At 40.3% G+C, this 27,872-nt stretch overlaps 1 protein-coding gene across 6 annotated transcripts in view; it reads right to left on the bottom strand.

Moving 5' to 3' along the window:
* The window catches only part of ACSL4 (acyl-CoA synthetase long chain family member 4), a 50,481-nt gene extending 23,668 nt beyond the window's left edge, over positions 1–26,813 (bottom strand). The window contains exons 1-3 of one of the 6 annotated variants that reach the window (XM_028714266.2): positions 26,636–26,813; positions 6,091–6,165; positions 606–1,101 (exon numbers count right to left, since the gene is read on the bottom strand). In XM_028714266.2, the coding sequence (XP_028570099.2) occupies positions 606–956 (351 nt within the window). In that variant the 5' untranslated portion in view covers positions 957–1,101; positions 6,091–6,165; positions 26,636–26,813. Of the gene's footprint in view, positions 1–605; positions 1,102–6,090; positions 6,166–26,475; positions 26,586–26,635 lie in introns of those variants that run through there. The other 5 variants (XM_028714268.2, XM_077922338.1, XM_028714267.2 and 2 more) reach the window with 5 other exon arrangements.
* Positions 26,814–27,872: the final 1,059 nt, after the last annotated feature.

The following is a 27,872-nucleotide window of genomic DNA, read 5'->3' as shown; positions in this document are numbered from 1 at the left end:
TAAATATTTTATTCATCATTAAGAAAGTCAGCCACAATGTTGGTCTAAAAGAAATGCAGGTAACTTTCAAAATAGGCCAGCTGTGTTTGTAGTGCCAAGAAACCTGCCCAGTAAGGTGTCTGTGCAAATACGATGTTTTCGTACTATATCAATACAGCTTGTTCAATAACATTGTTCTCTGAAGTACTTTAGAATCCTCTCCCTTGATTAGCAGCCAACAATCCACATGGCAATAGAAATGCCACTGAAATATATACAAAGTAAATATCTTCCGACTGAAGCACATAGTTCCAATACTTGGAACAAGTATTAAACTTCATATCTATGTTTGCTTGACAAAGTAACTTAACAGTGGGTGATGCCTTTTGAAATGAGCATTGACCTATTTATTACTAATTTAACAAAAAAGTATGTTTTTTTAAAAACCTGAACTTACTATTTGAATAGTATAACAAATAATAAAGTGCATAGATTTCAAGACCCTCTAAACATACCAAGTGCTTTAAAAAATGATCCCAATTCATTGCAAGTAAGATATTTAAGACATTATCAACCTTTTAAAAATACCTTATTAATGGTGTTTAAACATTTACCAAAGTTATTACCTTCTTAAATACTTTTCCATGGGGCTGCATTTCATTCTCTTCACTCAGGATCTCTCTTGTTCCAAGACAATCTTTTTCCCCAAATTTTGCAACAGCATGGTCAAACAATTTGTCCAAAGTGTCTGCTCCAGGCAAGTCTATAGTGGCTAATGACTCAAGATGTGAAATGGCTCTGTATGGGCTTCCAGGATTGTCCGAGACGGGTTTAGCTTTTAATCGCTTCGCCATAGCTTTTTTCTTCTTAGCATTTGTAAGAAAATACCATGGAATGAATATAAGGGCACTGTACAGATTTATCAACAAGTACACAGGAAGCAAGAGAAAGATGCGTAGTCCTAGCTTAGGGTTCATAATGGATGGCTTTCTGTCTCCTGTCCTTCAGTGATTCGAAGTGCCTTAGTTTTTTGCACGACAAAAGTGGAAGCAGCCGCAGACAAAAGCAGAATGAAGGTTTAGGTGGTTCAGTTTTAGAGTAATCACTGCAATGTTAGAAATACTGGAAGCCAGCAGCAGATTATTGGTGGTTGAAGATCATAGGTAATCAGATAACAGGAGGCAAAATTAGTAACAGTTTGTTAGCTTCAATCCTTTATTGGTTTCATCATAAAATGCAGCTAGATACTGGAGGTTGAAAAAACTGGTTTCATACTTATATACATCACATAACTGATTTTAAGGAGAATAAAATTGAAATAAATATTTGTTCCATCTACCCCATCTCAAATATTTTTGAGAAGCACTCTTAAAATGTTATACTTTTAATCCAGTTTAGCAAATAAGTATTGCATCATTGTGTTCAAAAGTTCATAGCTTTTTCTTTAAATATTTTTACTTGAGCAGGAGAGGATTTAGCAGTGCTGTTTATGACTCAGAAGCTACATTAATTCACTGTTTACTGGACTTGCGTACATTCAGATTCCTTGGCAGGCCAAAATACTGAAGTGTTGCAATTGCTTATTGCAAAATGCTTCCATAGCCTCCCTTCTGACCTTGCTTTAAGACTGGCAAACAGTTTGATAGAAACAAGGTCTTAAACATATCCTAATATTCAGGCATGAGCCAATATAGATATTGTATGTGATTTTGGCTTCTTATGTGGAAGGAGCTTCTTCTGTTCAAATAACAGCACTGCAGTTTAACCATGGTTTCATAAAACCTATCCTTATATGCAATCAGATCAGCCTCAGTGGTCTTGTGCACAATACGGACATATTGCAGGGGATTGGACTGGATAACCCTCAGGGTGCTTTCCATCTTCATAGGTCTTTGATTCTATATGGGAGTTAGGGTTTAAATTTGCAAACGGAGAAAGTGAGTGATGGATAGAGGAATGATAGGCGCTGACTGAACAACATTCACTCCCATTTCACTAGGGCTTTCTTAAATATTCCTCACAATTTCCAGGGGAAATGCTGGAAGCTGCACAGAACACTGTTTTGTGAAATGGGCCCAAAACATTCTGATATGAGGGAGCAAGAAGCGAGGATCATCTCTTTACACACTTAATGGAGGGTTGCAGCGTGCTTCAGAATAAGGACTATTTTGGACAGATTGATGAAGCATTAATGCAGAGGAACCACAGGACAGGAAATTCCTCAGGAACAAGGAATTCAGACAGCTATACCCCAGTATTCAAAGTGATGTATAAACATATTTGATGTTTCAGGATGAAACACGCTGTGCTTTAAAAATAGATTTTAAATGACTGACTAGCATGTCAATAATTAAGATTCTGCAGCACCCATTATTTAATCATGATAATTGAATTTGCTCTAAGGTACAGCAGCAGCTACAGACTAGTAGCATGTATTACTCAGCTGATAAATGTTATTTAATTATATAGTGCAACATGATAAATTTCTGGTTCATATTTATAATCACAGTAAAACTTTATCTGTCAAGGCCTCAATTCCTTTGAGGAAATTTAGCAAAGAAGCCAGCCATGTATACCATCAAAAATAAATAAAAAGATGTGCTTCATATGTAACAGCCATATGACTTGTAAGAAATCCCGTAGTTTCCATTTTCTCAAATTGGAATAGTAATTCCTACAGAGTGTCTAGCTTTTATAGAAACATAAATATATGATTTACATCCATAGGTGAAAATGCTTCACATTACCAATATTCCAAAAAAGACATTTCCCATGAATTTAAATCTAATTTAGTTAAATCCCAAAGCAACTGTGGTACAATAACTTTTATCAGAGTCAACCAAAATATCACAAGGAAGTGGGAAAGCTTTCCAGTTTCCCAGGACTTTCACTGAGCTGCTAGATGTTCAGCAAAAAAAAAAAAAGGCTGGGGGAGTGGGGAGGAAAAAATATGGTTCTACGGCAGCAGTTCTGAACACCTTTGTGCTTGTGTGGATGACTTGAAAATTTCTGGGAGTTTCAACTTGCACTTTTTCATATTCCATATTGACACTGTAAAAACAGCACTGTATTATGATGCTTTAAGCCATGGCCTTGTTGGCCTTATTGATAAATATGGCTCTGATCAAAACAAAAAATGAGTAAAGTGCAAACTACAGATATCCTCAACTTTTCTGCAACCTTTAACATGGATCACCTGGTGGCTTGTATACTAGTTTAAGAGAACCAGTTTAAGCCTGTTGGGTCAGGCCCATGACCCATCAAGTCCAGCGGCCCATCTAGTCCAACATCCTGTTCTCACAGTGGCTAACCAGATACCTGTGAGAAACCAGCAAGCAAGATTCAAACACAAAAGCACTCTCCTCTCCTGTTGTTTCTAGCAGTGGCCATTCAGAAGTATTGCTGCCTCCAACTGTGGAGGCAGAACACAGCTATCATAGCTAGTAGCCATTGATAGATAGTCTTCTCCATTAATTTATCTAATCCTCTTTTAATCTTTCCTCCTGTGGGAGTAAATTCCATAGTTTAACTATGTACTGCATGAATAATTTCCATTTATCTAAAAGCCTCTGTCTGAGGGCATGATTAAAACACCTTCCCCCCACAAGTCTGCATGCTGTAGCAAGGTGGAACACAGTGTTTTGTAGATTTTGAGCATGATCTAATGTAGCTTTATATAACAATTGACATGCTACATTTTGATGTTATAGACACCTTAATTCCCCCCATCATGCTCCAAAAGTTCATTTTCTCCTATCCTATCCCTTTCTTTTTTTTAAGCTTAGCGTCTAGCTGAAGGTGAATTCTTTAAAAATGAAAGCTTGCTTTGTATTTGCTGATATTTGAATTGTTCTGAATAAAAGCTACTACTGTTGCTTTTACATTTCTCTTGATAAACTAGCATGGCTATCTGCAAATTTAGTTATTTTTCACATAATGGCATGCTCATTTTGTTTTCCCATTTTAAAATGTGATAGTCATGGCTCTCCAATGAAGTATATTTTGACAGCTCCAAATAGGACTTCTAAAAATATATTGTGTTTGCCAAAAACAAAATGGTAGTCCCAAGACTTTCAAGTAAATTACATTAATTTGCATTAGCTCTTTCCTTAAAACCTGTTTTGATGCCCGCCCCCCCCCCCAGTTAATTAAACACTCCAGTAGAAGTAAGTTGCACATAACACAAAAACACATGGGCAGAAATGTTAATGCTAGTTAAAGCTCTAGTGAGGAACAGTGATACAATATGACATAATTTAAGAAAAGATCTGGAAAATTTGTGTTCGAAGTCTGACAACAGACAAAGCATGCAACACCAATTCAGAGCCTAACTTTACATTTATACATAAATGTGTGCATCTGAACTCCCTTCTCCTTCCCCTCCAGGAAAAGCTTCTTTGGAATAGGGAGATTTTGACTGGAGAAAGTGTGTGAGTGTGTGTGCGCGCGCACGTGTGTGCATGCGTGCGTGCGTGCACAATTTCTTAGCTGCTTCTGTGCTTCCCATCACTTCCCACCCTGTCTCCCTCACCTGGGTCCAAAATGTAAAACATGCACTTGGGCTCCATGGAGGAGATGCAGCAGAAGCAGCAGATTGGTTAGGGGCCCGCTATCACCCACCATTACTTCCAATCTTCTCCTCCTAAAGTAACTTTTTTGGGCTGTGGGAGGAGCTCCCTCAGGATTCAGTTTCATGCAATATACATTTAAGATGCTCAGAACTGGCCAATGCTGGTCAATATGCAGTTTGCAAAAGGCTCAGTGCTGTCATCTCTATTCATAATGAATTAATAGCACCAATTCCACAATAAAAGATCTGAAATCAACGCAGGCTACCTAAGCAACATAAATAATCATTCAATACTAAGGCTGATGGAAACTGCACTGTGCAAAGTTTAAGAGTAGTTATTAAGAAGCACCTCCCTGACAGACTGAAAAAGCTATACAATGAAAATATACTGTACTTTTCTGTCTATAAGGTGCCCCCATGTATTTGGGGTGCTCAAATTTAAGAAAATGGGGGGAGATGGCTTAGAGTTGTTGGGGTGCTCAAATTTAAGAAAATGGGGGGAGATGGCTTAGAGTTGTTGAGCTTTTTCGGGGGGAATGCCCATGGTTGTTGAGCAACTGGGGGGGGGATGCCAAACTGAATATCACTCACCCAGCCGGCAAACGCTAACAATCGCAAGCAACGCAAGCCAAATTGCCGAAGTGGCAGCCAATCCAAAGCAGCCCTTGCCACATCCACTAATAACCTGCCCATTTGACAAAGCAGCAGCCAATCCAAAGCAGCCCTTGCAGCAGACACCATTCACCCACCCAATCGCTAGATCCTGCTCGCGGATGCAACCAGTCACCCATCCCCCCTCTGCACTACCCAGGTATAAGATGACCCCCCATTTTTTACTTTATTTGGGAGTAAAAAAACCCTCGTCAAATACACAGAAAAGTATGGTATCTTAATGTAGAAAGTAGCATGGCCCAAAGGTGCCCCATTTATTGTTTTTTTGAAATGATGAGGAAAAGTCTCACCATTAAACAGTGTTTTAATTGTTTCCATATTATTTAAGGTCAACCCACTGGCATCAAGAAAAGTGCACTTCAAAGCTTTTAAACACATAATCTCATTAAAAGTTTGTGCACTTCAGAGTACTCCACCAGTTAAAAACAGAGTGTGATATGAAAAAAGCTTATATCCAACTGACTGTGGAGTTAATGCCACATAACCTATTAAAAGTTTGGGTAATTCTAATAGTCACACAAATATCTTATTTCATCTTTTTTCCAAGCAGTACCTGAAGTGTTACCATGAAAACTGCATGGTAAATTGCACCTGAGAAACTTTCAGATCCAGATGTTTTAAACACCTAGAAGGCCTGTTTTGAAAAAGTTGCTAGTCATCCCAATTCAAAGGTTGACAGTAACCACACACCCAATCAAATACTGCTGTAGACATTCAATATATGACAGCAGAAAGATACAGGCTACATTTAGGATATATTTCTAAACAGGAAATTCAATCAGAACACTTTAAAAACAGTACATAAAAAACAGATATGTTAATGAAACATATTCAACAATAAGTATTGGTATACCAAAATTCAAACTTACAGTTTTTCCAGGAGAAATGAGAACTCTTCAGAAGTTGCTCAGTCCACAGTAAGATGGGGATGACTGTTTGTAACTCTAGATTTAAAGTTACACAGACTGTTAATTTTCAAGTTTTATATGGCTATTTATCATAAACAAATTTTGCTTTTCAACAAAATGATAGTTTTTTGTTTTTAAAAAAGGCAACACCAGAACTTAAGAATAGTCTGTCAAATCAGGCCAATGGCCTATCTAGTCCAGTATCCTGCTGTCATAGTGGCCAACCGGATGTCTGTGGGAAACCAGTGAGCAGAACATGAGCACAATAGCATTTTCCCCTCCTCAGCAATTGGTATTGCTACCTCATAGCTAGTAGCCATTGATAGCCTTCTCCATTAATTTATCTAATCCTCTTTTAAAGCTTCCAAGTTAGTGACCATCACTGCCTCCTGGGGGAGGGAATTCCAAAGTTTGACTATGTACTGAGTGAAGAAGTGCTTCTTTTTATTTGTCCTAAACCTTCCAACATTCAGCTTCACAGAATGTCCTTGAATTCTAGTGCTATGAGAGGGAGAAAAACATTTCTCTATCTACTTTCTCCATGCCGTGCATAGTTATTTTATAAACTTCTATCATATCACCTCTTACTTGCCTGATCTCTAAACTAAGAGAAGTCCCAAATGCTGCAACTTTTCTTCATACGGGAGTTGCTCCATCCCCTTGATCATTTTGGTTGCTCTTTTCTGAACCTCTTACAATTCTACAATATCACAAAAGGCTTCTTGGAACAGAAGAACTGAGAACACAAGATGATCATGTTGCCCAACAATGAGATGCCATTCAGGCAATCAAAACATTTGATTTCTGAATCGTTGCTTGTTTGGAACCTATTAATCATAGTGCCTGATCGCATGTCAAGGGAAACTATAGTAAACTGTAGCTTTTGTTTCTGTGCTCGCACAAAAGGAAGATCAAGGGGACTGTGTTCTAGTGCTTAAAGTTTGTGCATACCCTGCCTTATTGAACTAGGATTTGATTGTGTGAATTAGGCCACTAGCCTTCCATAAAGACTGAAATTTCAAAACGTTTAATTAGGACCACCATTGAATAAGTGTGCAATTAAATCTGCATGTGCTGCACAGATGGTATAAAGCAAATGGAAAGCACACTAGCAGAAGTATACTCTGTGACAACATTTGCTTCACATAGTAAAATCAGTGAGACAGACAACCTAGCCCATACATTTATCCACTACAAAAGAAAGTTTTCTTACATATGCATAATTAGAAATTAAGACAGCCTTGTATTCAAGTACTAGCCCTGTACCCACAGGTGAGAAGGGACTGCATGCAAGGAAAATTGCAGCTGTGCTCTCTTGAAGGCGTTTCCAAAGCATGTTATATAATGGGTAGGATATTAAAATTGCAACCAGAAAAGGGGGGCACTGTTTCAAATACGTCCTATTTATTTTCTCCAGTCATTCAGACTGCCATCCTATGCACAGTTATTTAGAAGTAAGCACCACTGACCTCAGTGGGACTTGTTTCTGAGAAAAATGTACATACTGAACTGACAATGGGCACATTAGTGTTTCTTTTACAGCAGGGGTAGGAAACCTCAGACCCGGGGGAGTCAAATGCAGTAAAATTTACATTAGTTCTGCTCACTTTTGTCTCTGGCATCACCAACCACAGGGGGAATGTGGTCCTCAGGCTGAAAAAGTTTCCCCATCTATGTTGCATGGTTACCTGCTACATGACCTTATCTTTTGCATGTTCCACTTCTGACATCGAAGGACAGCATTTTTAATATTACAAAATTGTAAGAGTTTCCTTGTTAATTGTAAAAAGTTATTTGTGTTTTCAACTACTTTTGAGTACATTTTCTATTTTTGACAATATAGAGTATTACTTACAAGTACATTCAAGTTTCCCACCTCTCACCCCCATTTCCCTGCTGGGGAGAAAATGGGTAAGTTTTATATATTTTTATTTATTTATATATATATATATATCCCGGTTTGATGTCACAGAGAAGTAACTGGGGAAACCCAGCCAGATGGGTGGGGTATAAATAATAAATTATTATTATTATTACTACTGACCATGTGTCATCTCTATCAGGGCATCTTTGGAAGTGGAGTGGAGGGTACATCAACAAACTCCTAATCTCTCATCCCTAAAATAAGATAGCAGTACAGTCATACCTTGGTTCTTGAACAGAATGTGTTCTGGAAGTCTGTTCGACTCCCGGAACCATTCGAAAACCAAGGCATGGCTTCCAATTGGTTACAGGAGCATCCGGAAGCCACGCCAGATATTCCGTTTCCAAAAATTGTTTGAAAACCAGAACACTCAATTCCAGGTTTTGATTGTTTGGGAACCAATTTCTTTGGGAGCAAAGGTGTTTGATATCCAAGGTATGACTGTATCACCAAGGTAGTACCAGGGTTGATTATGCTTCAGAACCATCAATCCTATAAGAAAGATGCATCAATGCAGACACAAATTTTTGCAGTGAATCTGCCTGCAATACTAGAAAACAACCACAACTGCAACAAGAATGTTACTGGCTCATGTTGAGGCAGTTCAGTGGCTGGTATTAGGGCTGGGCAGTAACTGTTTTCCAACATCGTAATATACCACCAGCTAAACACTGCAATCTATATCACAATGTCAGAAAGAAGCCCATATCAAAGCAATGGATGAGGCAAGTGTGCTAACACTCTGTTTGTTTGCCTGCCTCATGCACTGCCTTGGCATGGGCAGAGTGGGAGAGCGAACGGGCTACCTCTCCCTCCCTGGATGAAGAAGCAGCCCGTTTTTACCTCCTCTGCCTGTTCCAAGGCGATGGAGGCAGCTGGGGCAGCAACCTCCACTGCCTTGGGAAGGGCAAGAGATGCAGGTGGGCTGCCTCTCCCTCACAGGGAGGGAGGAGGAAGCAGCCTGTTCGTGCCTCCCCCGATCCGTCCAAAGGCAGCAGTGGGAGCTGAGGCAGCATCTGCTGCTGCCTTGAGACAGAGGGACTGGTGAGGCTCAGCTGGAGGGCAGGAGTCTTCTCACCCCTGGCTAAGCAACCACAACCAGTGTGCATCTGCCAGAGGGACTGGGGGCTTGTTGAAGCAGAGGAAGGAACAAGCTGTATCACACCTCGCTGATGCAGCTTGTTTCTCCCTCTGCAGCAGTATGAGGGCAGACCGCGATGATGGCGTCACTCAGCGGTATATCGCTGGTAAAACTGCTACTGCTCCCGAGTCCCTCTGCCTCCAATGCCCGGCTGCAGCTTGTTTTTCCCTCAGCGTGCAGGGCGCTGGTAACAAAGAGACTCAGGCAGAGGTGGGTTCACCAGAGATATACCACTGAGTGAAACTGTCATTGAGATCTACCCCTAATACCAGTCCTGGCAGATATATGGATATATTGCCCAGGCCTAGCTGATATACAGTATTACACACACACACACACACACACACACACACACACTCACTCCTTTCCGGACTGCTAAATTGGTTTTTTAAAAAGCAATCATTTGTAGAAAACATATTAGGAACCAAAAATAGAGTTTCTTAATAGTGTAACTGCCTTTGAAATGGGATTGTGAGAGGATAATTTATTTATGTTATAAATAATGAACTCTTCTATCGTAATATATGCAGTCAGTAGTCAGGGATGCTATGGTATTATAAAACTGAAGACTGAGTGAGCAAAACTGGGACTATTATAACTCTGTTTGTGTCTAGTTTAAATTGGATGACAGAGATCAAATTCAGATGTTATTATCTGGCTACTGGGAGTATTCTGACTCAAATACACCAGCACCTCTTCCCCTTGGTATCTATGGCACAACATTAAATCTCCACTGGCATTAATGACCATAGTAAGTCTTTACTCTTATGCTCATGTAACTTGGAAGTAAGCCCCACTGAACTCAATAATATTTCTGAGTAGTCACATATATGATTGAGCTGTTGAAACTAAAAGCAGCTTCTAATCCAACTACTGGTGCTGAAGAAACTGAAAATTGACCAATTCTATGAAGACTTACAAGACCTTATAGAAGTGACACCAAAGAAGGATGTTCTGCTCATAATAGGGGATTGGAATGCTAAAGTAGGGAGTCAAGAGATAAAAGGAACAACTGGCAAGTTTGGCCTTGGAGTTCAAAACGAAGCAGGGCAAAGGCTAATAGAGTTCTGTCAAGAGAACAAGCTGGTCATCACAAACACTCTTTTCCAACAACACAAGAGACGACTCTACACATGGACATCACCAGATGGGCAGCATCGAAATCAGACTGATTATATTCTCTGCAGCCAAAGATGGAGCTCTATACAGTCAGCAAAAACAAGACCTGGAGCTGACTGTGGCTCAGATCATCAGCTTCTTATAGCAAAATTCAAGCTTAAACTGAAGAAAGTAGGAAAAACCACTGGGCCGGTAAGATACAATCTAAGTCAAATCCCTTATGAATACACAGTGGAAGTGAGGAACAGGTTTAAGGATTTAGATTTGGTGGACAGAGTGCCTGAAGAACTATGGATGGAGGCTCGTAACATTATACAAGAGGCAGCAACTAAAACCATCCCAATGAAAAGGAAATGCAAGAAAGCAAAGTGGCTATCCAACGAGGCCTTACAAATAGCGGGGGAGAGAAGGCAAGCAAAATGCGAGGGAGATAGTGAAAGATACAGGAAATTGAATGCAGATTTCCAAAAAATAGCAAGGAGAGACAAGAAGGCCTTCTTAAACGAGCAATGCAAAGAAATAGAGGAAAACAATAGAATGGGAAAAACCAGAGATCTGTTCAAGAAAATTGGAGATATGAAAGGAACATTTTGTACAAAGATTTCCATAATAAAAGACAAAAGTGGAAAGGACCTAACAGAAGCAGAAGACATCAAGAAGAGGTGGCAAGAATACACAGAGGAACTATACCAGAAAGAAATTGATGTCTCATATACCCCAGGTAGTGTGGTGGCTGACCTTGAGCCAGACATCCTGGAAAGTGAAGTCAAATGGGCCTTAGAAAGCATCGCCAATAACAAGGCCAGTGGAAGTGATGATATTCCAGCTGAATTATTTAAAATTTTAAAAGATGATGCTGTTAAGGTGCTACACTCAATATGCCAGCAAATTTGGAAAACTCAGCAGTAGCCAGAGGATTGGAGAAGATCAGTCTACATCCCAATCCCAAAGAAGGGAAGTGCCAAAGAATGCTCCAACTACCGCACAATTGCACTCATTTCACACGCTAGCAAGGTTATGCTTAAAATTCTACAAGGCAGGCTTAAGCAATATGTGGACCGAGAACTCCCAGAAGTGCAAGCTGGATTTAGAAGAGGCAGAGGAACCAGAGACCAAATTGCAAACATGCGCTGGATTATGGAGAAAGCTAGAGAGTTCCAGAAAGACATCTACTTCTGCTTCATTGACTATGCAAAAGCCTTTGACTGTGTCGACCACAGCAAACTATGGCAAGTTCTTAAAGAAATGGGAGTGCCTGATCACCTCATCTGTCTCCTGAGAAATCTCTATGTGGGACAAGAAGCTACAGTTAGAACTGGATATGGAACAACTGATTGGTTCAAAATTGGGAAAGGAGTACGACAAGGCTGTATATTGTCCCCCTGCTTATTTAACTTATATGCAGAATTCATCATGCGAAAGGCTGGGCTGGATGAATCCCAAGCCGGAATTAAGATCGCCGGAAGAAATATCAACAACCTCAGATATGCAGATGACACAACCTTGATGGCAGAAAGTGAGGAGGAATTAAAGAACCTTTTAATGAGGGTGAAAGAGGAGAGCGCAAAATATGGTCTGAAGCTCAACATCAAAAAAACGAAGATCATGGCCACTGGTCCCATCACCTCCTGGCAAATAGAAGGGGAAGAAATGGAGGCAGTGAGAGATTTTATGTTCTTGGGCTCCATGATCACTGCAGATGGTGACAGCAGTCACGAAATTAAAAGACGCCTGCTCCTTGGGAGAAAGGCGATGGCAAATCTAGACAACATCTTAAAAAGTAGAGACATCACCTTGCCAACAAAGGTCCGTATAGTTAAAGCCATGGTTTTCCCAGTAGTGATGTATGGAAGTGAGAGCTGGACCATAAAGAAGGCTGATCGCCGAAGAATTGATGCTTTTGAATTATGGTGCTGGAGGAGACTCTTGAGAGTCCCATGGACTGCAAGAAGATCAAACGCATCCATTCTTAAGGAAATCAGACCTGAGTGCTCACTGGAAGGACAGATCGTGAAGTTGAGGCTCCAATACTTTGGCCACCTCATGAGAAGAGAAGACTCCCTGGAAAAGACCCTGATGTTGGGAAAGATGGGGGGCACTAGGAGAAGGGGACGACAGAGGATGAGATGGTTGGATAGTGTTCTCGAAGCTACAAACATGAGCCTGACCAAACTGCGGGAGGCAGTGGAAGACAGGAGTGCCTGGCGTGCCCTGGTCCATGGGGTCTCGAAGAGTCGGACACGACTAAACGACTAAACAACAACAACAACAATCCTTGTTCGATCTCCAATATAGGTTCTTTAAAAGTGATCAGACAAAAAAAATCATACCCTGGGTGCACTTTTCATTGTGGAATTTAGACAGATGTGAAACTACAACTCAGCAATTCTAGGACATTGTTTATTTCTGTTCAGGTGACAATGTCCTAAAATTCAGCCACAGCTTTATTTCTGTCAAATCCTGGTTTGCCCAACAATGTAAGCCAAACTATGGTTTACCAGGATAGCACAGGTTCACTAAGGGGAGTTTGCAGTTGCTTTGCTCCCTCCTGGTCCTTTTTACTGTTGTGCCAAGCCAAGGTTTTGCTTAGCATGTTGCCAAAACTGGGACACATGGTTAAGCTTTCTCCCCACTAATCATGACCTGTACAGTAGAGGCAAAAACAGGTCACAAGAATGAGAAGGCCCTCTTGTTACAGTATCATTAATTTTTAAAATGCGTCACATGGAATAAGCAGAAGACAAGATTACATTTTCCATAACTGCTTTTTTCCTCCACTCCAAGGTTTAATGTGAAAGAAAAGATACCAGAGATTACAACATTCATACAGAAATATACTTGTTATTTTCTATCAAAGAAGGCTTTGAAAGGCACTGCATAATTAAAAGGTACTTTTGTTCAAAGTTGTAAAGGTTTACAAAGCTGTAGAAGTTCAAACTTTTATGTCCACGACAAAATATTTGTAACGTTATCAAGGGCAGGTAAAAAATTAAATATGTGACTTTTTAAAGCACTGTTCCGTTTGCACACATAAATGGCTAGCAGCTTAAAAAAGAAAACAAATGGTTTAAGATCAGAATATTTAATGCTATTGAACCAGAGGTGTTTGCACATCCAAGTCAAACTACGAATATGCACACAAACTGCAGCTACTCACCAAGCGAAGCCTTCCAAGTCTGTCTGCTAGTCTGTATATGCATTAGGAAACTTATAAGGCTACAAGAACACGCCTACTAAGACAATACGTTTTTCTTTTTAAGTAAGCATTATGACCTATTACTTCCGATTCTGGGGAAATGAGTCAATACTTGTCGTGGCAATGGTGATGTTTCTGAAAGGTCAAACTGAACTGACCATTTTTGAAACTGCTGTTTTGTTGTAATATAAATATTCTGCAAATGGTTAAGCACTTTCCTACATAGCCACAAATGTTCTCATGATGTATTATAAATCCCCAAAAGCTTATTTACAATGAGGAGTCATCTGTCTTGCAGCAGAGACTAATAACCATGGTTGACCCTTAAGATGATGTTCATCTTGAATAGCTAGTCACTAGTGTATGAACTGTAAAGGATGTGATAAAATATTAGTGTACTGTTAGTGGAGAATGAAATCTGGCCCCTTATCTTTCAGACAAGCAGTTAAGACATTTTCTTTCTAGTAGGCTTTTAATAATTTTTAATCATGCTAGCTACAGTGCCCTTTTATTTGTTTATAGTCTGTATTGCTTTTAAAAATTCTATTAAAATTTAGGGAGCAAATATTCTTCTTTTCCCAAAAAGCACAATATCCCTTTCGGATCCTGTAAATATAGGGAGACAAATCAGTAGGTCTAGGCTGCAAAAAATGGGACTGCCATTGCTGAAGTTGTCAGCCACATTTTTTTTTTACATGGTTGCAGACAGCAATCATTTTGGCAAAAAGCACAATTTCATTGAGTCCAAGGATCAAAGAAATTACAGGATAAAGTTAACTGTTTTAGCTGGCAAGTTTAGATAAACCTAGCAAGGTTTTCAACAGCTGTGTTTAAACACTTGCTTGGAAACTATAGGCAACAACAAATTCCACACTGGCGAGTGAACAGGCAGAGGAATTTTGTGCTCTTGCACCAGAATAGAAACTAAGTAAGTTGCGGGAAAAGCCCTCCTTTCCACACTCAAGTGTAGAACTGTAGTGAGCTGCTGGAAGAGTCATGGTGCTCCTTATCTCTCTTCTTCCAAACCCTCTGCCACAATAGCAGGCTCATAAACGCCTCCCCCCCTCCCCCGGACAGTAACATTTTATAAATCTAGCCTTAAGAGTCATGTTTTTATAGTGCTGCAAGCTATAACATATCACACTGACGTATGATCATTAGCACACACTCCTCTGGGTACAAAGGAAAACAAATTGTATGTGCCTTCTTGCTTCATTGATACAAGCTGCCCACTTTTACGTAACTGGGAGCAAAGGGCAATTGGCAAATAACCTTGAGTACTATTTTAATTATTCTGCCTTCGGTGTTATTTTCATAAATGTAAATTAAGATACACTGCATTTCTGCTGTTTGCTTCTTTCATCGGCATAAGCCCCACTGTTAGTTTTAGACTGTCCATCCATCACATAGGTGGTCATCCTCTAGGGCTTTTGAAATTGTAGGCTCTCCATGTTAACACTGCTGTATTCCATCAGTCTGAATTGCATCTTGCCACAACGTTTTTAACTATGGCAAAATCAAGATTTGGGATAGCAGAATAGGAAGTTGTACTAGGAGCCACAGAGCTTCCTCAACTTCTTATCACTAAAGATTAGCATTTTTACAAAAAAACAAAAACAAAACTATCTCTGCTCATTAAGAAAGAATCCCCAGGGGAATCGGAAACATGCTTAAAAGAAAGTCACTTTCTGATGTATTCATTTATAGACTACACACATAGTCTAAAATCAGCTATGTATTTGGAACATTAGCTTTCAACATTTGAAGCTAAAGGAGAAAATGGGCAGGTCACCCAATATGATTGCAATGTAGACTATTAACTATGTTCACACAGCCTGGCAGTTCTGTCTGTGTGAGGTGTGTGTATATGGTGGTGGGGAGAGCAGAGGGAGTGGTTGGCTGATCATGCTTTCCACACACACCTGCTTGCAGTTCACACTGATCATTGGAGACATTCACAAAGAGTCAGATCAAGGGGAGTGTCAGTCGAAGGATCAACATACTGGTTAGGAAAAGAAGTCGCAGAGCACTATCAAATAATCAGTAGTAGGTTCCACACATTTGGTTCCTGCAAGTGCCAGTGGAGTTGTCAGTGGAACAATTCTGCAAAGCTTATATCATCAATGGGAACTGATAGAGCTGTCCAAAGTTTTCCTTGGTGGCAATTGGAACCCTCATTGTTGCAATGATGAACAGAAACACTTAACACAATCCCTCAAATTTTTCTCCAATCAAATTGTTTTTTACTTCTCAGATTTATTCAGTCATTCCTACTTGCAGTTTTAACCAAGTATAAAATTACCTTAAATGTTCAGGTGGGCAGTATGTCTTGACCATTTCCTTATCTTAAGTCCCTGTTCTTGGCACAAAACAACTGGAGCATGGTCTGTACATGATACTTCTGTTTTTGTGAAAGAACAAGATGCAGCCTAATAACCTAGTTCTGTAGCTTGCTTACCAGTGTCCCAGTATATAAAGCTAGCTCTCAGTATGGTTGGCTAATGGGGTGTTCAGAATGGAAACAGAAAAAGTAATCTTTGTCCCCTTCACCCCTTCCAAAACATTTTTTCTTGTTGGTTCAGAACAAGCCACAACATTTAATTGGGGGTAGCAACTTGCATGCTTAAAATTACTACTGGGAAATACAAAAGATAAGTTTGTGCATGTTGAATAAAATCCTAATTGTAGATCAATAGGAAATAGGATTGCAAAATTGTTAGGGTTGACCGAAATGGTGCAGTAGCAGACTTCCTGCAGAAAGGGACATTACTCATAAGCAATTTTAAGTTGCAACGTATCAGAAAACAGCTTTCACAGGACTTGCTCAATAGCAATGTACTTCCTGTAGGAAAAGCACACAAGTTTATCAGTGATGTCCTAGAATAACCTCTTGACTACGGAAGTGATGAAGCATATTCTTAAGAAGATATATAGCTGTACAATAGTTGATGACCAAGTAACCACATTATGTAGGTTATTAAAAAAGCAAATTTCCATCAACTCAATTGGGACATTCTAGATTACCAATCCAATTACAACTCCTCCAAACACAAAATAAGGAACTTTCACTAATTTCAGGCTAAAGTCAGCATTGGATTAGCACAAGCCTCTTGTGCTCTTTAGATAGCCGGTGCAAGCACAACATTGTCTCCATATTTCATTTGTTGAATTTTGAAAAATAAGACATGTGATCAAAAGGTTATTGTAAGTTTGTAACAGTTGTAACATCAACATTAAACTACTGTACAAGGATTATGAGGGAACCGTTGCCCTCTTTGGCATAATTGCCAAATGGTCATGTTTACCATAACAAGATAAAGAAAACAAGATTCTTACTATGAAGTAGTCCTAATCTGCATAGTTTGGTTCCCTCTCTAGCTATTTACCTAGTATCAGAAGAACCTCCAGATGTTGAGAACTGTAAACAAGAGGTAGGAGAATGTTCTAGCTTCAGAAAATTTGTTGAAAAGATGGAAATATTGTGTCATTCTTTCTCTACATTAATATTAATGGCTTCTTTTTTATATGTATGCATATACAGTGGTACCTCTGGCTGCGAACAGGATCCGTTCCGGAGGCCCGTTCGCAACCTGAAAAGAACGCAACCCACGTCTGCGCACACACGGGTCGCCGCTTCTGCGCATGACGTCATTTTGCGCATCTGTGCATGCGTGAGCGGCGAAACCAGAAGTAACCCTTTCTGGTACTTCTGGGTCGCTGTGGGACACAACCTGAAAACGTGCAACCTGAAGCAAACTTAACATGAGGTATGACTGTAGTTTTGTTTATCAAGCTGTGTTTTAGTCACCAAAACAGTTATTAAGTATTAGAACTATTAGAAGCACAAGATAGCCTATTACAGAACTTACTTGTATCAAACCTTAACATTGCATTTATTGACTTGTCCTTTAACATGTAAATTTTCTGATGGAAGAATAAAATATGATTTAACTACTGAATTTCCTTATACCAAACCTTAACATGACAATTACTGGTGCCATCACCTTAGAATGGTTTAACTTTAACTATAAAACATGTTTTACTTTTTAATTTGATACTTGCAAGTCAAGTGACAAATAGGCTTGTGCTTATATATTTTCACTGTAGTTCTTTTACTAAATATACAGTTAGTGGCAGGCTTAGTGATTAACATGAGTCATTCACGTTGAATTTTCAATTTCAAGTTTGGCGCAAAAAATCAAAGAATGTGAATTCACTGCATTGCCCCACTGAATAAAAGCATCTGTACAGGTTTTGGCTGCCATCTGAACAAGATTACCCATGAATATTACATGTATATTAACTAATTATATAATTTTCAATGCATTAAAATTATATCATTTTCAATGCATTAAAATGAATATTTTCCTATTTTAAATGAAAATTCTCTAATATTCTCATTAATCGAGAATATTCTCCAAAAGACTATTCTCAAGAATTTAACATCACTAGTATGGAATCTATTTATGGGTACTCTATGCATGCATCTTCTGCACATGGAAGAGAATGCTATACTGAGGCATCTGTTACAAGACTCTTCTACTCTTCTATTCTGAAATTATAAAACCATTTACCAAAGGTGCTAAAATAATAGAATTATAGAGGTGGAAGGGATTCTAAAACTCATAGTCCAACCCCCTGCAATGCAGAAATCTCAACAACACCATCATCCAATGTGAAACCATACTGGACCCTGCTTAGCTTTACAAATGTGCTAGCAATTTTATTGCTACACCAATTGTTGCTTTTAAAAAAACCACTGCAAGAAGAAATTAAGAAATTGTTCCACTGAGCAAGAAATCATAAAAGGAAAAAACTTTTTGTTCCAGACCAGTCTTTGCCTCAACTCTAAAAATGTGTGACAACCCAAAAGGGCAACTGTATATGGACAAATCCAAACCCCTAAGAATGGTGGATTAAGAGCTCTAGAAAGCAAGACAGTAAACATCTATAAAATGTTACTTATCTGCTTTTCCATTTATTTAAATCCTTTCCCAGAGAAACTGCACATGAGAATATTAAGTGCGCATCCTTCCTTGAACAATCATATAACTGAATATCTACCTGTTCTTTAAACATTCTTTAAGACTCTGCCCTGTCATGCTTATGGCCTAGAGATGTGAATGACTAGGCTTCAAAAAGGGCAAGGGGAAAAACAATCTGGTCAGATAAGTATTGGTGTTTGCATATTTCACGTTAGCAGAATCAGCATGTCCGAGAAAAGGAGGAGGGCTAGTCACTACTGTACAACCATTCTAGGAAGCATAATGCTTGTACAACTACAAAATACCGTATTTTTTCGCTCTTTAAGATGCACCAGACCACAAGACGCACCTAGTTTTTGGAGGAGGAAAACAAGAAAAAAAATATTCTGAATCTCAGAAGCCAGAACAGCAAGAGGGATCGCTGCGCACTGAAAGCAGCAATCCTTCTTGCTGTTCTGGCTTCTGTGATAGCTGCGCAGCCTGCATTCGCCCCATAAGACGCACACACACCCTTACTCTTTAGGAGGGAAAAAGTGAGTCTTATAGAGCAAAAAATATGGTAGTTATGACTACTCAAAAGCAAATCACCTCCACCATTTAAAATACAAGGACATTATGAAGCTATTGTTAATCCAGTACCCTTGTAGGAAGTGACTCCTATGCTCATATTTCCTTTCCATGAAAAGCCAGTCACACTAGAAACAAAATCCTACGTCAAAAATAAACAAATATAACATGAAAAACTAAACAAATACTTCAGCCATTTAAGCTGCTCCCACTTATGTCGGAGCAAACTCCACAAAACTCAGTGAGCCTTAATTCCAAGATGACACCATGATGTTGTTGTTGTTGTTGCTGCTGCTGCTGCTGCTGCTACTGTTGCTGCATACCGCCCTATACTTGCAGGTCTCATGTATAAAATTTCAGTTTTAAACAGCTTTAATTTTGTTAAAAGGTTCTATTCTGCATGTTCTCCTGCAACAAGAGTTGGTTGCCTTCTGCACCCCGCCTCCCAGTAATAATATATAATCACATTACATAGGTAAAAGGTAAAGGATCCCTGGACAGTTAAGTCCAGTTGAATTTTACTATGGGGTACAGTGCTCATCTCTGTTTTCAGGCCGAGGGAGCCAGCATTTGTCCGCAGACAGCTTTCCGGGTCATGTGGCTAGCACAACTAAACCACTTCTTGTGCAACAGAACAGTGACGGAAGTCAGAGAACACAAAAAGGCCATTTACCTTCCCACCACACCAGTACCTATTTATCTACTTGTGGTGGTATGCTTTCAAACTGCTAGGTTGGCAAGAGCTGTTACATTACATATTATATTACATTACATTACATATTAACCTGCTCAAACCAAGAGCAAATGCTTCTATTTTCTATGTCTTTTCAGCCAAATATATATCATGATTCCAAATACATTTAATTAAGATTGCTATTCTTCAATAATAAGGAACACTATTTTAGTGTTTGATAGCTTACACTGTTTTGTAATTAATATTTTTGTCATTCAATAGTTTTTTCTTAGATTTGGGGGTGATACAAATGAGAAGTCAATACAACAGTCCATTGATAACAATGAAAGCATCCCCATTAAGGTTTCAATCAACAATTAAGTATGGGAAAGTTGTATAGATTGCATAAGAGTACAAATAAACAGTATTATGTCTGATAGACAGTTTCCAAATAAAGATGACCACAAAGGCTGTTTTAATTGCCATTCTTCTACAGTGGTACTTTAATTAGGAATGTAGCACTGATGAATAAAAGTTAACTGACTATTTATATCCTGCTGTCATCCCTCTATGTTGGGACATAACAAAGCTTCATATCCTTATACTAACGTGCCTATTTTGGAAGGTGACAAAAGAGTGATAGTGTGAAAGGTAAAAAATAAATAATGTCCTGCTCTTCAGTACTGCATGAGACAATGCTATTAAACCCTGTGGTGTTCAAATAATTGCTTTATATCTACAAATTGGCTAATTGCTGCCGTATCAGTGACTGCTTTCCCAATATATACTGTATATACTAAATAGAAAGCTTACTTTTTACCCAACCAAGGAAAGCCACATGCATCAATTAGTTCATATGAGAACACAAAACATAGCTGATGTAGCCTTTTACCTCAATCGGAAGATAACACTTTAGTGTCCACTCTTATCATAATAGACAAGATGTAATATGCAACCTTGGAAGCTGCTAAGCAGTGAATCACATTTTCTTGGTCTTCTTTCTCTCTTTCTGCCTCCCCCCTCCCTTGCTACATCAGCATCAGGCCACATCCTGAGCCCAGCCTCCTGAGCTGCGTCTACAAAGGGGGCGTGAGAGGGAGGAGATTATGCTACTGAAAACCAATGACCAAAGGAAACCATCTGGTCTGAAGCCAGAAAGATGCTACTGATTCAGGGAAAGAATCACAAAGAACTGCTTACTTCTCATTCAGCTCCTGGGAAGGAGATACTCTAGCTGGACAAAGGCCAGAATCAGCTCACAGGGTTGTTTGTAATCCAGAATATAACTCTTTAAGGTACATTACTGACAATAAATATAACATCTCTTTCTCAAAAGCAACAAAATATAAACATTTGGTAATGCAAAAGGCTGCTAGAACTAAAAAAAGGGGCAGACAGGAGGAAGTGAAATGACAATTACAGCAGAGTGTAGCAACAGTGATGAACATATGCAGTGATAAGCCACATATACCTACACACACACCCGTACCTGAGGCCCTAATAAAGGCAACATTCCAAATGCTATGCAAGTCAAAGTGCATTTCTCACAATGGCTACACAACACATACTGACAATTAAGGGTTTGCTTTTGTTTCTTTGCAAGACCCACCTCTTGCAAACTGTTAGAATTACAAAAGTAAAACTGTTCCAAATGGAACAGAATAATATAAATTTAACAGTTTTATCTGTTTTTATAATTGCATGCTATGCAGCTGTAACCTGCCCTGGGACCCTATACTGGTGAGTGGGTAAGAAATTCTATAAGTAAAATAAATATGAAATAAACATCTGCTGCTGAGTTTTGTTAAGCCTATTCTATAGATCTCTCTAATATTAACAAAAATATTCTTAAATAACATGGGCCCACATATATTCACCCTACCACTGCAGCACCCCATTACAGATAAGAAGGCTATCTGGAATACCCTGAAATAAGCTGCCTCAGATTACATCTTGAAATCTGAGCCACTAGCCCTGATCGGCATGCATATGCTTCTCCAACTTGCAGGATCCAATCCCCATTTGACCACACTTCATCAACTTTACAGATGCTTTCCTCCCCACTCCTCTGCCAATTCTACACTTCTTTTCACTGTTGTCCACATGAACTTCATCCCAGGTGACCACCTCATACTCAGCGTTCAAAATTAGCCCCTTTCCAGCTGGCTATTGACCGACCACTTGCTACCAAGTAAAGATGCCTGGGTGCCAAGATGGTGCCTGACATCTCCACCATCTGGCTGGCTGGTGCACAGTAGCGATTTTTTTGCTGCTGTGCCTTGGCATGCGTCAGATTTTAGATGGAACTGATAATATACACAATTCATTTTCAGCTTTGTAATCTTGTAAAAAAAAAAAAAAGGCGCCTAAACATTCAGTTTGTGAGCCTGTAACCTAGGTTTAAGGCACCATTTGGCAAAAAATAATAATTATATCTGCTTCTAACACTGCTCATACTCCACTGTGATACTTTTTCAGAACCACACACCTATGTCGTCCCTTCCTATTCCTCTCCTTCTATTTTTTTTGTTCTCTTATACTGTCGTCTAAATCTTCATTTCTGCTTTTCTTTCTCTCCTACTCTTCTGCTTCTACATCTCCCACTTTCCTAACAGTGTTGTCCAACTTTGCTTTCCTCGAAAGTCCATAAATATAAAGTGATCATCATAGCATGATTACCAATTTCCAAGAAATGAAAGTTCTGCATAGTTTAGCTAGGGAAAACACATGGTATCAAATAATTTCTCAACTTAGGTTACCAAATAGCCTGGGATTCATTTCACTGACCAAGACAGCGATAAGAATTAGATTGTCCCATACAAGCTAAATTGCTTTTAAAACAGATTACAATCCTAATGTTGCAAATATATCCCATGTTAGTTATAATTCTTCAAATTCATAATAAAACATATATATATTGGTGTTATTCATAAATATCTTACACACAAATTTACGAATGTCTACTTGTGGTTAAGCCCCTTTGTCTTCAATGGGCTGTACTCCCAAGAATTAAGTGTACCCAGGATTGCACTCTTGTCTGGAAGTAAATTCCATTGAACTCAATCAGTTTACAGATGAATAGATATATAGGAAATTATGTTGTGGTTAAGTCTCCTTACCTAAATGTAGCCTAATGTGACAAACAATATACAAAAGAGGCAATTAAAAAATAATATAGCAGCAATTTATCTCCCTTCTGAGAACTTAAGTGCTGCACACCGTTGATACAAGTATTTGTGCTGCTGAAAGTGAAAAATCCTATGACAACCCCACAAACAACCTCACCCACATCCACACAACCCATCCTTTCTGATGCAACAGAAAGAAAGTGAGCTCACAGATGAGCCCATCAACTCAAGCACAGTGTAGCTTTCTCTTCTAAGCAAGATCATTATCAGGATAAAGGGAAGATCATTTTAGCTATTATCTGCTTATCTTAAGATGGTCTCAAAGTATGTTATGACTATTAGATTATTATTTTGGGGAAGGGAAATAAATGGCACAGGAACCACCATTACCTAGCCCTTATAACTTCCTCTATCCAGGGTGAAACATGATGTGTGTGCGGCATTTCTCAGTTTTCTTGTAGATAAAAGTCCTCTGTCGTGCATGATCTAGTTGAGATTCCTGCATTGCAGGAGGTTGGATTAGATGACCCCTGGGATCCCTTCAACTCTACAGTTCTATGATTCTATACATTTCCTTTTGGCCAAGCAAGGCCAACACATACTCTCACCAACTCCTGAATCCACAACGCACAGAATGTTTTGACTGGCAGGAAGATACAAAAATCTAGTGTTGATTTTCACAAGCAATAACCTTTGCCGTCCTCTGGGGTTTATGCCATCTCCCTATCTCCTGACAAAGTATCACACTAGTTACCCGCCAAATCTAACCTGTATACTAAAAAATACCAACTGTCACTCAATCCAACCTGGGTGCTAGAGCCCTTAAAAATGGGCTGTGATATGCAGCCCTTTGTCCTTTCCATGCCAGACTACTAGTCCCTCACGCCAGGGTCCATTATCAATAATCAAAACCACTGCAACTGACGACCTATGGTGTGTTACTCATGAGACCAGAAGCCTGCTTTCTGGATTCCAAATTGTGTTTACACCAACCTCAAGAATTCTAGAAATCTCCTACATGCGTAACCACTGAGCGTATTCTACTGGGTGAAAGTGTGGGGGTAGATAAAAGCAGACTTCTTTGTTCCCTGGGAGTCAGATAAGTTGGGTACTGACTGAGAAGTGCAGAGTGTGCTACCTCAGGATCCCTCTGAAAGCAATTGCTTCGTTTTCTCAAAATTCACCATGCCTGGGAGCTGAAAGAAATAATTGGCAGGTGCAATGGCAGCAATTACCTGATAGTTAAGACACCACTGGCCTACTCTACAAAGCCGTTGTGCAAAGGAAGATCAGAGCCAGGCTCTCCTAACCTTCCTGTTCTGTTATATGGCCACATGATCCAGAAAGCTGTCTGAGGAAAAATGGCAACTCCCTCGGCCTCAAAGCAGAGATGTGCGCCACACCCCATACTCAAATTTGACTGGACTTAACTGTCCAGGAGTCCTTTACCTTTTTACCTTCTGTTATACGCCCTCCCCTTCTCCGTTTTATTTCCTCATTTTGACACTAATAGGAGGACTAAATACACCCGCTCCAGGGCTAACTAACACAGTTTTAGGCCTTTTTGGAGGCATGTTAGGGAACAAGGGGGTCTGATACATTCAATACCTCCTTCAACATGCTTCATTTTCAGGATGAACATCTGCTCTACACAGGCATCAAGTACAGAGACTTCCTCAGCTGCAAGATCTTAGGACTGCACCCTTAGTCAATTAAGTGATTACATTAGCCAAGGCTGTAACCTGAAACATACTTACATGCAACCCCTAAACATACATGAACAAAGTGGGATTTATTTCTGAGTAAACATGCAGAGAGGATTGTACTGCACAAAGCATTCTGATTGGCTAAAAGGTGCTTCCACAATCAGATTTATTAAACATTTTAAAAACAAGCACTCTAATTAGCAACACCCTCTTGTCTTGTGGCATCATAATGACACACACATATATTGTCACATAAGCTTTCATCAACTATGGAAACTTATGCCACAATAGATCTGGTCATCTTCAAGTTACCTGAAGACCCTGTTGTTTTTGCTATAAGACTACCATGGCAACCCCTCTAGAAGTTCTCCCTGAAGAAAAATTTTAGCCTGTGCAAGAGAAAACAGAAGACCTCTTCTGGGATACCTATTGCAGCCCAGGAATGCATCATCTAAATAAGAAAAGAAAGAGAACCCATTGTTTTTTCCTCATAAGCAATTATATGTAGATATAAGAGATTGATTTGTAGCAGAATCCATACATGCCTATTTAGAAATAAGGCCCTCTCAGTTCAGTAGTGTAGACTCCTTGGTAATTGGGAGAAAATTTTAGCCTAAATCAGTCAAAACTCATACATATAAACAGCAAAGGCAGCAATTTTACACTGCCAGTTAACTTAGAATTGTACTGCATGGAAACCAAATACAGTGGTACCTCTGGTTACGAACTTAATTCGTTCCGGAGGTCTGTTCTTAACCTGAAACCGTTCTTAACCTGAGGTACCACTTTAGCTAATGGGGACTCCCGCTGCCACCATGGTGCGATTTCTGTTGTCGTCCTGGGGCAAAGTTCTGAACCCGAGGTACTACTTCCAGGTTAGCAGAGTCTGTAACCTGAGGTGTTTGTAACCTGAGGTACCACTGTACTGGAATCCTCTACCCACCTACCAAAAGTAAGCCCCCCTGAACTCAATAAGCAGACATATAGAAGATTGCACTACTAGTTGAGTATTTGTATGAATTTTAACTTACCTGATTAATCTATGAAATGTGTATAAAATGTATGTGTTACACACACACACGACTCAAGTGTGAGGGCCGCCATGTATACTGAGTTTCTGTAATGTTTTATTGATGTTATTGTATTTTTTATTGATTTTTTTAAAAAAAAAACATTCAGAAGGTGAACAGGCAAACAAAAATGGCATTAATAACAACATATATTTGAGGTTTCAATGCCCAAGCAGAATATAAATTCTGTTGAATGGATTAACATTAAACATACAAACACAAATTTTAGGGCTCTCACTTGATTAAAGAAACCCTGGCTTAGGGAGGCAGGCAGCATGCCCTTTCCCTGCCAGAGGACCACATTTCTTCTCATGGACAACCATTTGGGAATATAGCGGTATGGCCAGAAGCAAAAGTGTGAGGAGGAGGAATGCAATCCTTACTTTTCTAGGCTGCATCACAGCCATGCAAATTCACAAAGAGGTTTCCATACACACACCCCTACATCCTACCGGCAAGCGGCTTTGAGGATGTACACCTGTCTAGGCAAAAGTAGCGCCACCTGAGGAGGGGTTCCTACCCCTGCCGATTAATCGGATGGCCTTGAGCTGATTGATCTACCGCTACAACCCACGCTGAGGGGAGGGCAGGGGGTCAGTGAGGCTGAGGGGGAAATGGGTGGCTCAGAGAAAAGGGAAGCTGGGCAACGCAGGTGGCGTGTTAATAAAGGCGAGGTCAGAGGAATGCGACCCGAAAGCCAGCTTTCAACGAAAAGGTGAAGTGAGATCCCCGCTTCCTGCTTCTACCCGACCGGGGAAAAAGCTTTCATCCCCTTTGGCGACGGCTGGAGGGAAGGAAGCAAACTGTCTTTCGCAAGGGCCACGCAGCATCACTCACCTCATGCGGCGGAAGGCAGAGGCGACCCCTTTCCGGCATATATATATATGTACCCTATATATAGGGTGGGCAGGTGAATAATCTCTCCCAAATAAAAATGGGCGGGAAGCGATCTCCCCCCCCCCCCCTTAAGAAGCGGGCGCCGTCAGGCGAATCTCACCGTGATGTGGGGCGGGGAACGAGCGAGAACTCTTTCCTGTCCCCGGCTGCCGTAACCGAATCTCTCCTCTCCCGCAACTGAAGCCGGTCCGCTGCCCGCCTCACGCTGTTTAAAATGGCTGAGGGGGGAAAGAAAGCGAAGCAAGACCACGGGAGAGGAGGCGGGGGCCGCTCCGGCTGAGGTAACACGGGGGAGGGGAATTGAGGGGGAGGAGTGGGTGTGTGCCCCGGCGCGTGGACCAATCCGAAGCCTCGCTCTGCTGATTGATGCGAAGGGCAGCCTCACAGAAAGGAGGAAGGGAGGGCGCGAGCGAAAGAGAGAGAGAGAGTGGGAGGGGAGGTTTGGTGGTGACAGCGGAGCCGGCCGTGACGGTGTTGTCGTCTTCGTCGACGGCGTCGGCTGCTCAGGCGGCTGGAGGGTGAGGTGATGGGCTGGAGGCGGGCGAGGTAGGAAGAGAGCCTCGCCCAGAGAGGTGGCGATGTCTCTTCAGAGGTGGCGGTGGGCGAGCGCGAGGTCTGACAGGAATTCAAGCTATTCTCTCGATCTGGGTTGTTGGTTTTGGTTTTTTGACCGCCAACGTATAACAGATCAGACATATATATGCCTTTCATAGGTTTATTTATTAAAATTCTATACAGCCTTCATCCAAAATATTGTGTGTGTGTGAACATTTGTGCCCCACTCTAAAGTACTGTAGTCAGAAAGGCTGCCAGAGCAGCATGCATAGTCAGTTAAAACAAAGCAGCCCCTACCCTCAGGGTAACAACAACAACAATAAAGAAAAAGTACACCGCACACAAGGAAAAAGGGACAGGGAGGGAAGAGGAAAATCAAAACAAGTCTGTGAACTTGCTTGCTAGAATGGTACATGCCTTGGTTATCTCCCGCTTTGACTGCTGCAATGAGCTTCTACATGGGGCTACCTTTGAAGGTGATTTGGATATTACAATTACTCCAGAATGCAGCTGCTAGACTGGTGACTAGGTGTGGCCACCAGGACCATATAACACCAGTCCTAAAAGACCTATGTTGACTCCCAGTATATTTCCATGAACCATTCAAAGTGTTGGTGCTGACATTTGAAGCCCTAAATGCCCTTGGCCTTGTATATCTGAAGGAGTGATTCCACCCCTGTCCTTCAGCCTGGACACTGAGATCCAACTCCAAGGCCTTCCTGGCGGTTTGCTCATTGGGAGAAGTGAAGTTACTTGGAACCAAGCCCAAGGGCCTTCTTGGT

The sequence above is a fragment of the Podarcis muralis genome, chromosome Z (assembly GCF_964188315.1).
Source record: "Podarcis muralis chromosome Z, rPodMur119.hap1.1, whole genome shotgun sequence".
NCBI classification, from domain to species: domain Eukaryota; kingdom Metazoa; phylum Chordata; class Lepidosauria; order Squamata; family Lacertidae; genus Podarcis; species Podarcis muralis.
This window is presented reverse-complemented; position numbering and strand designations above follow the sequence as displayed.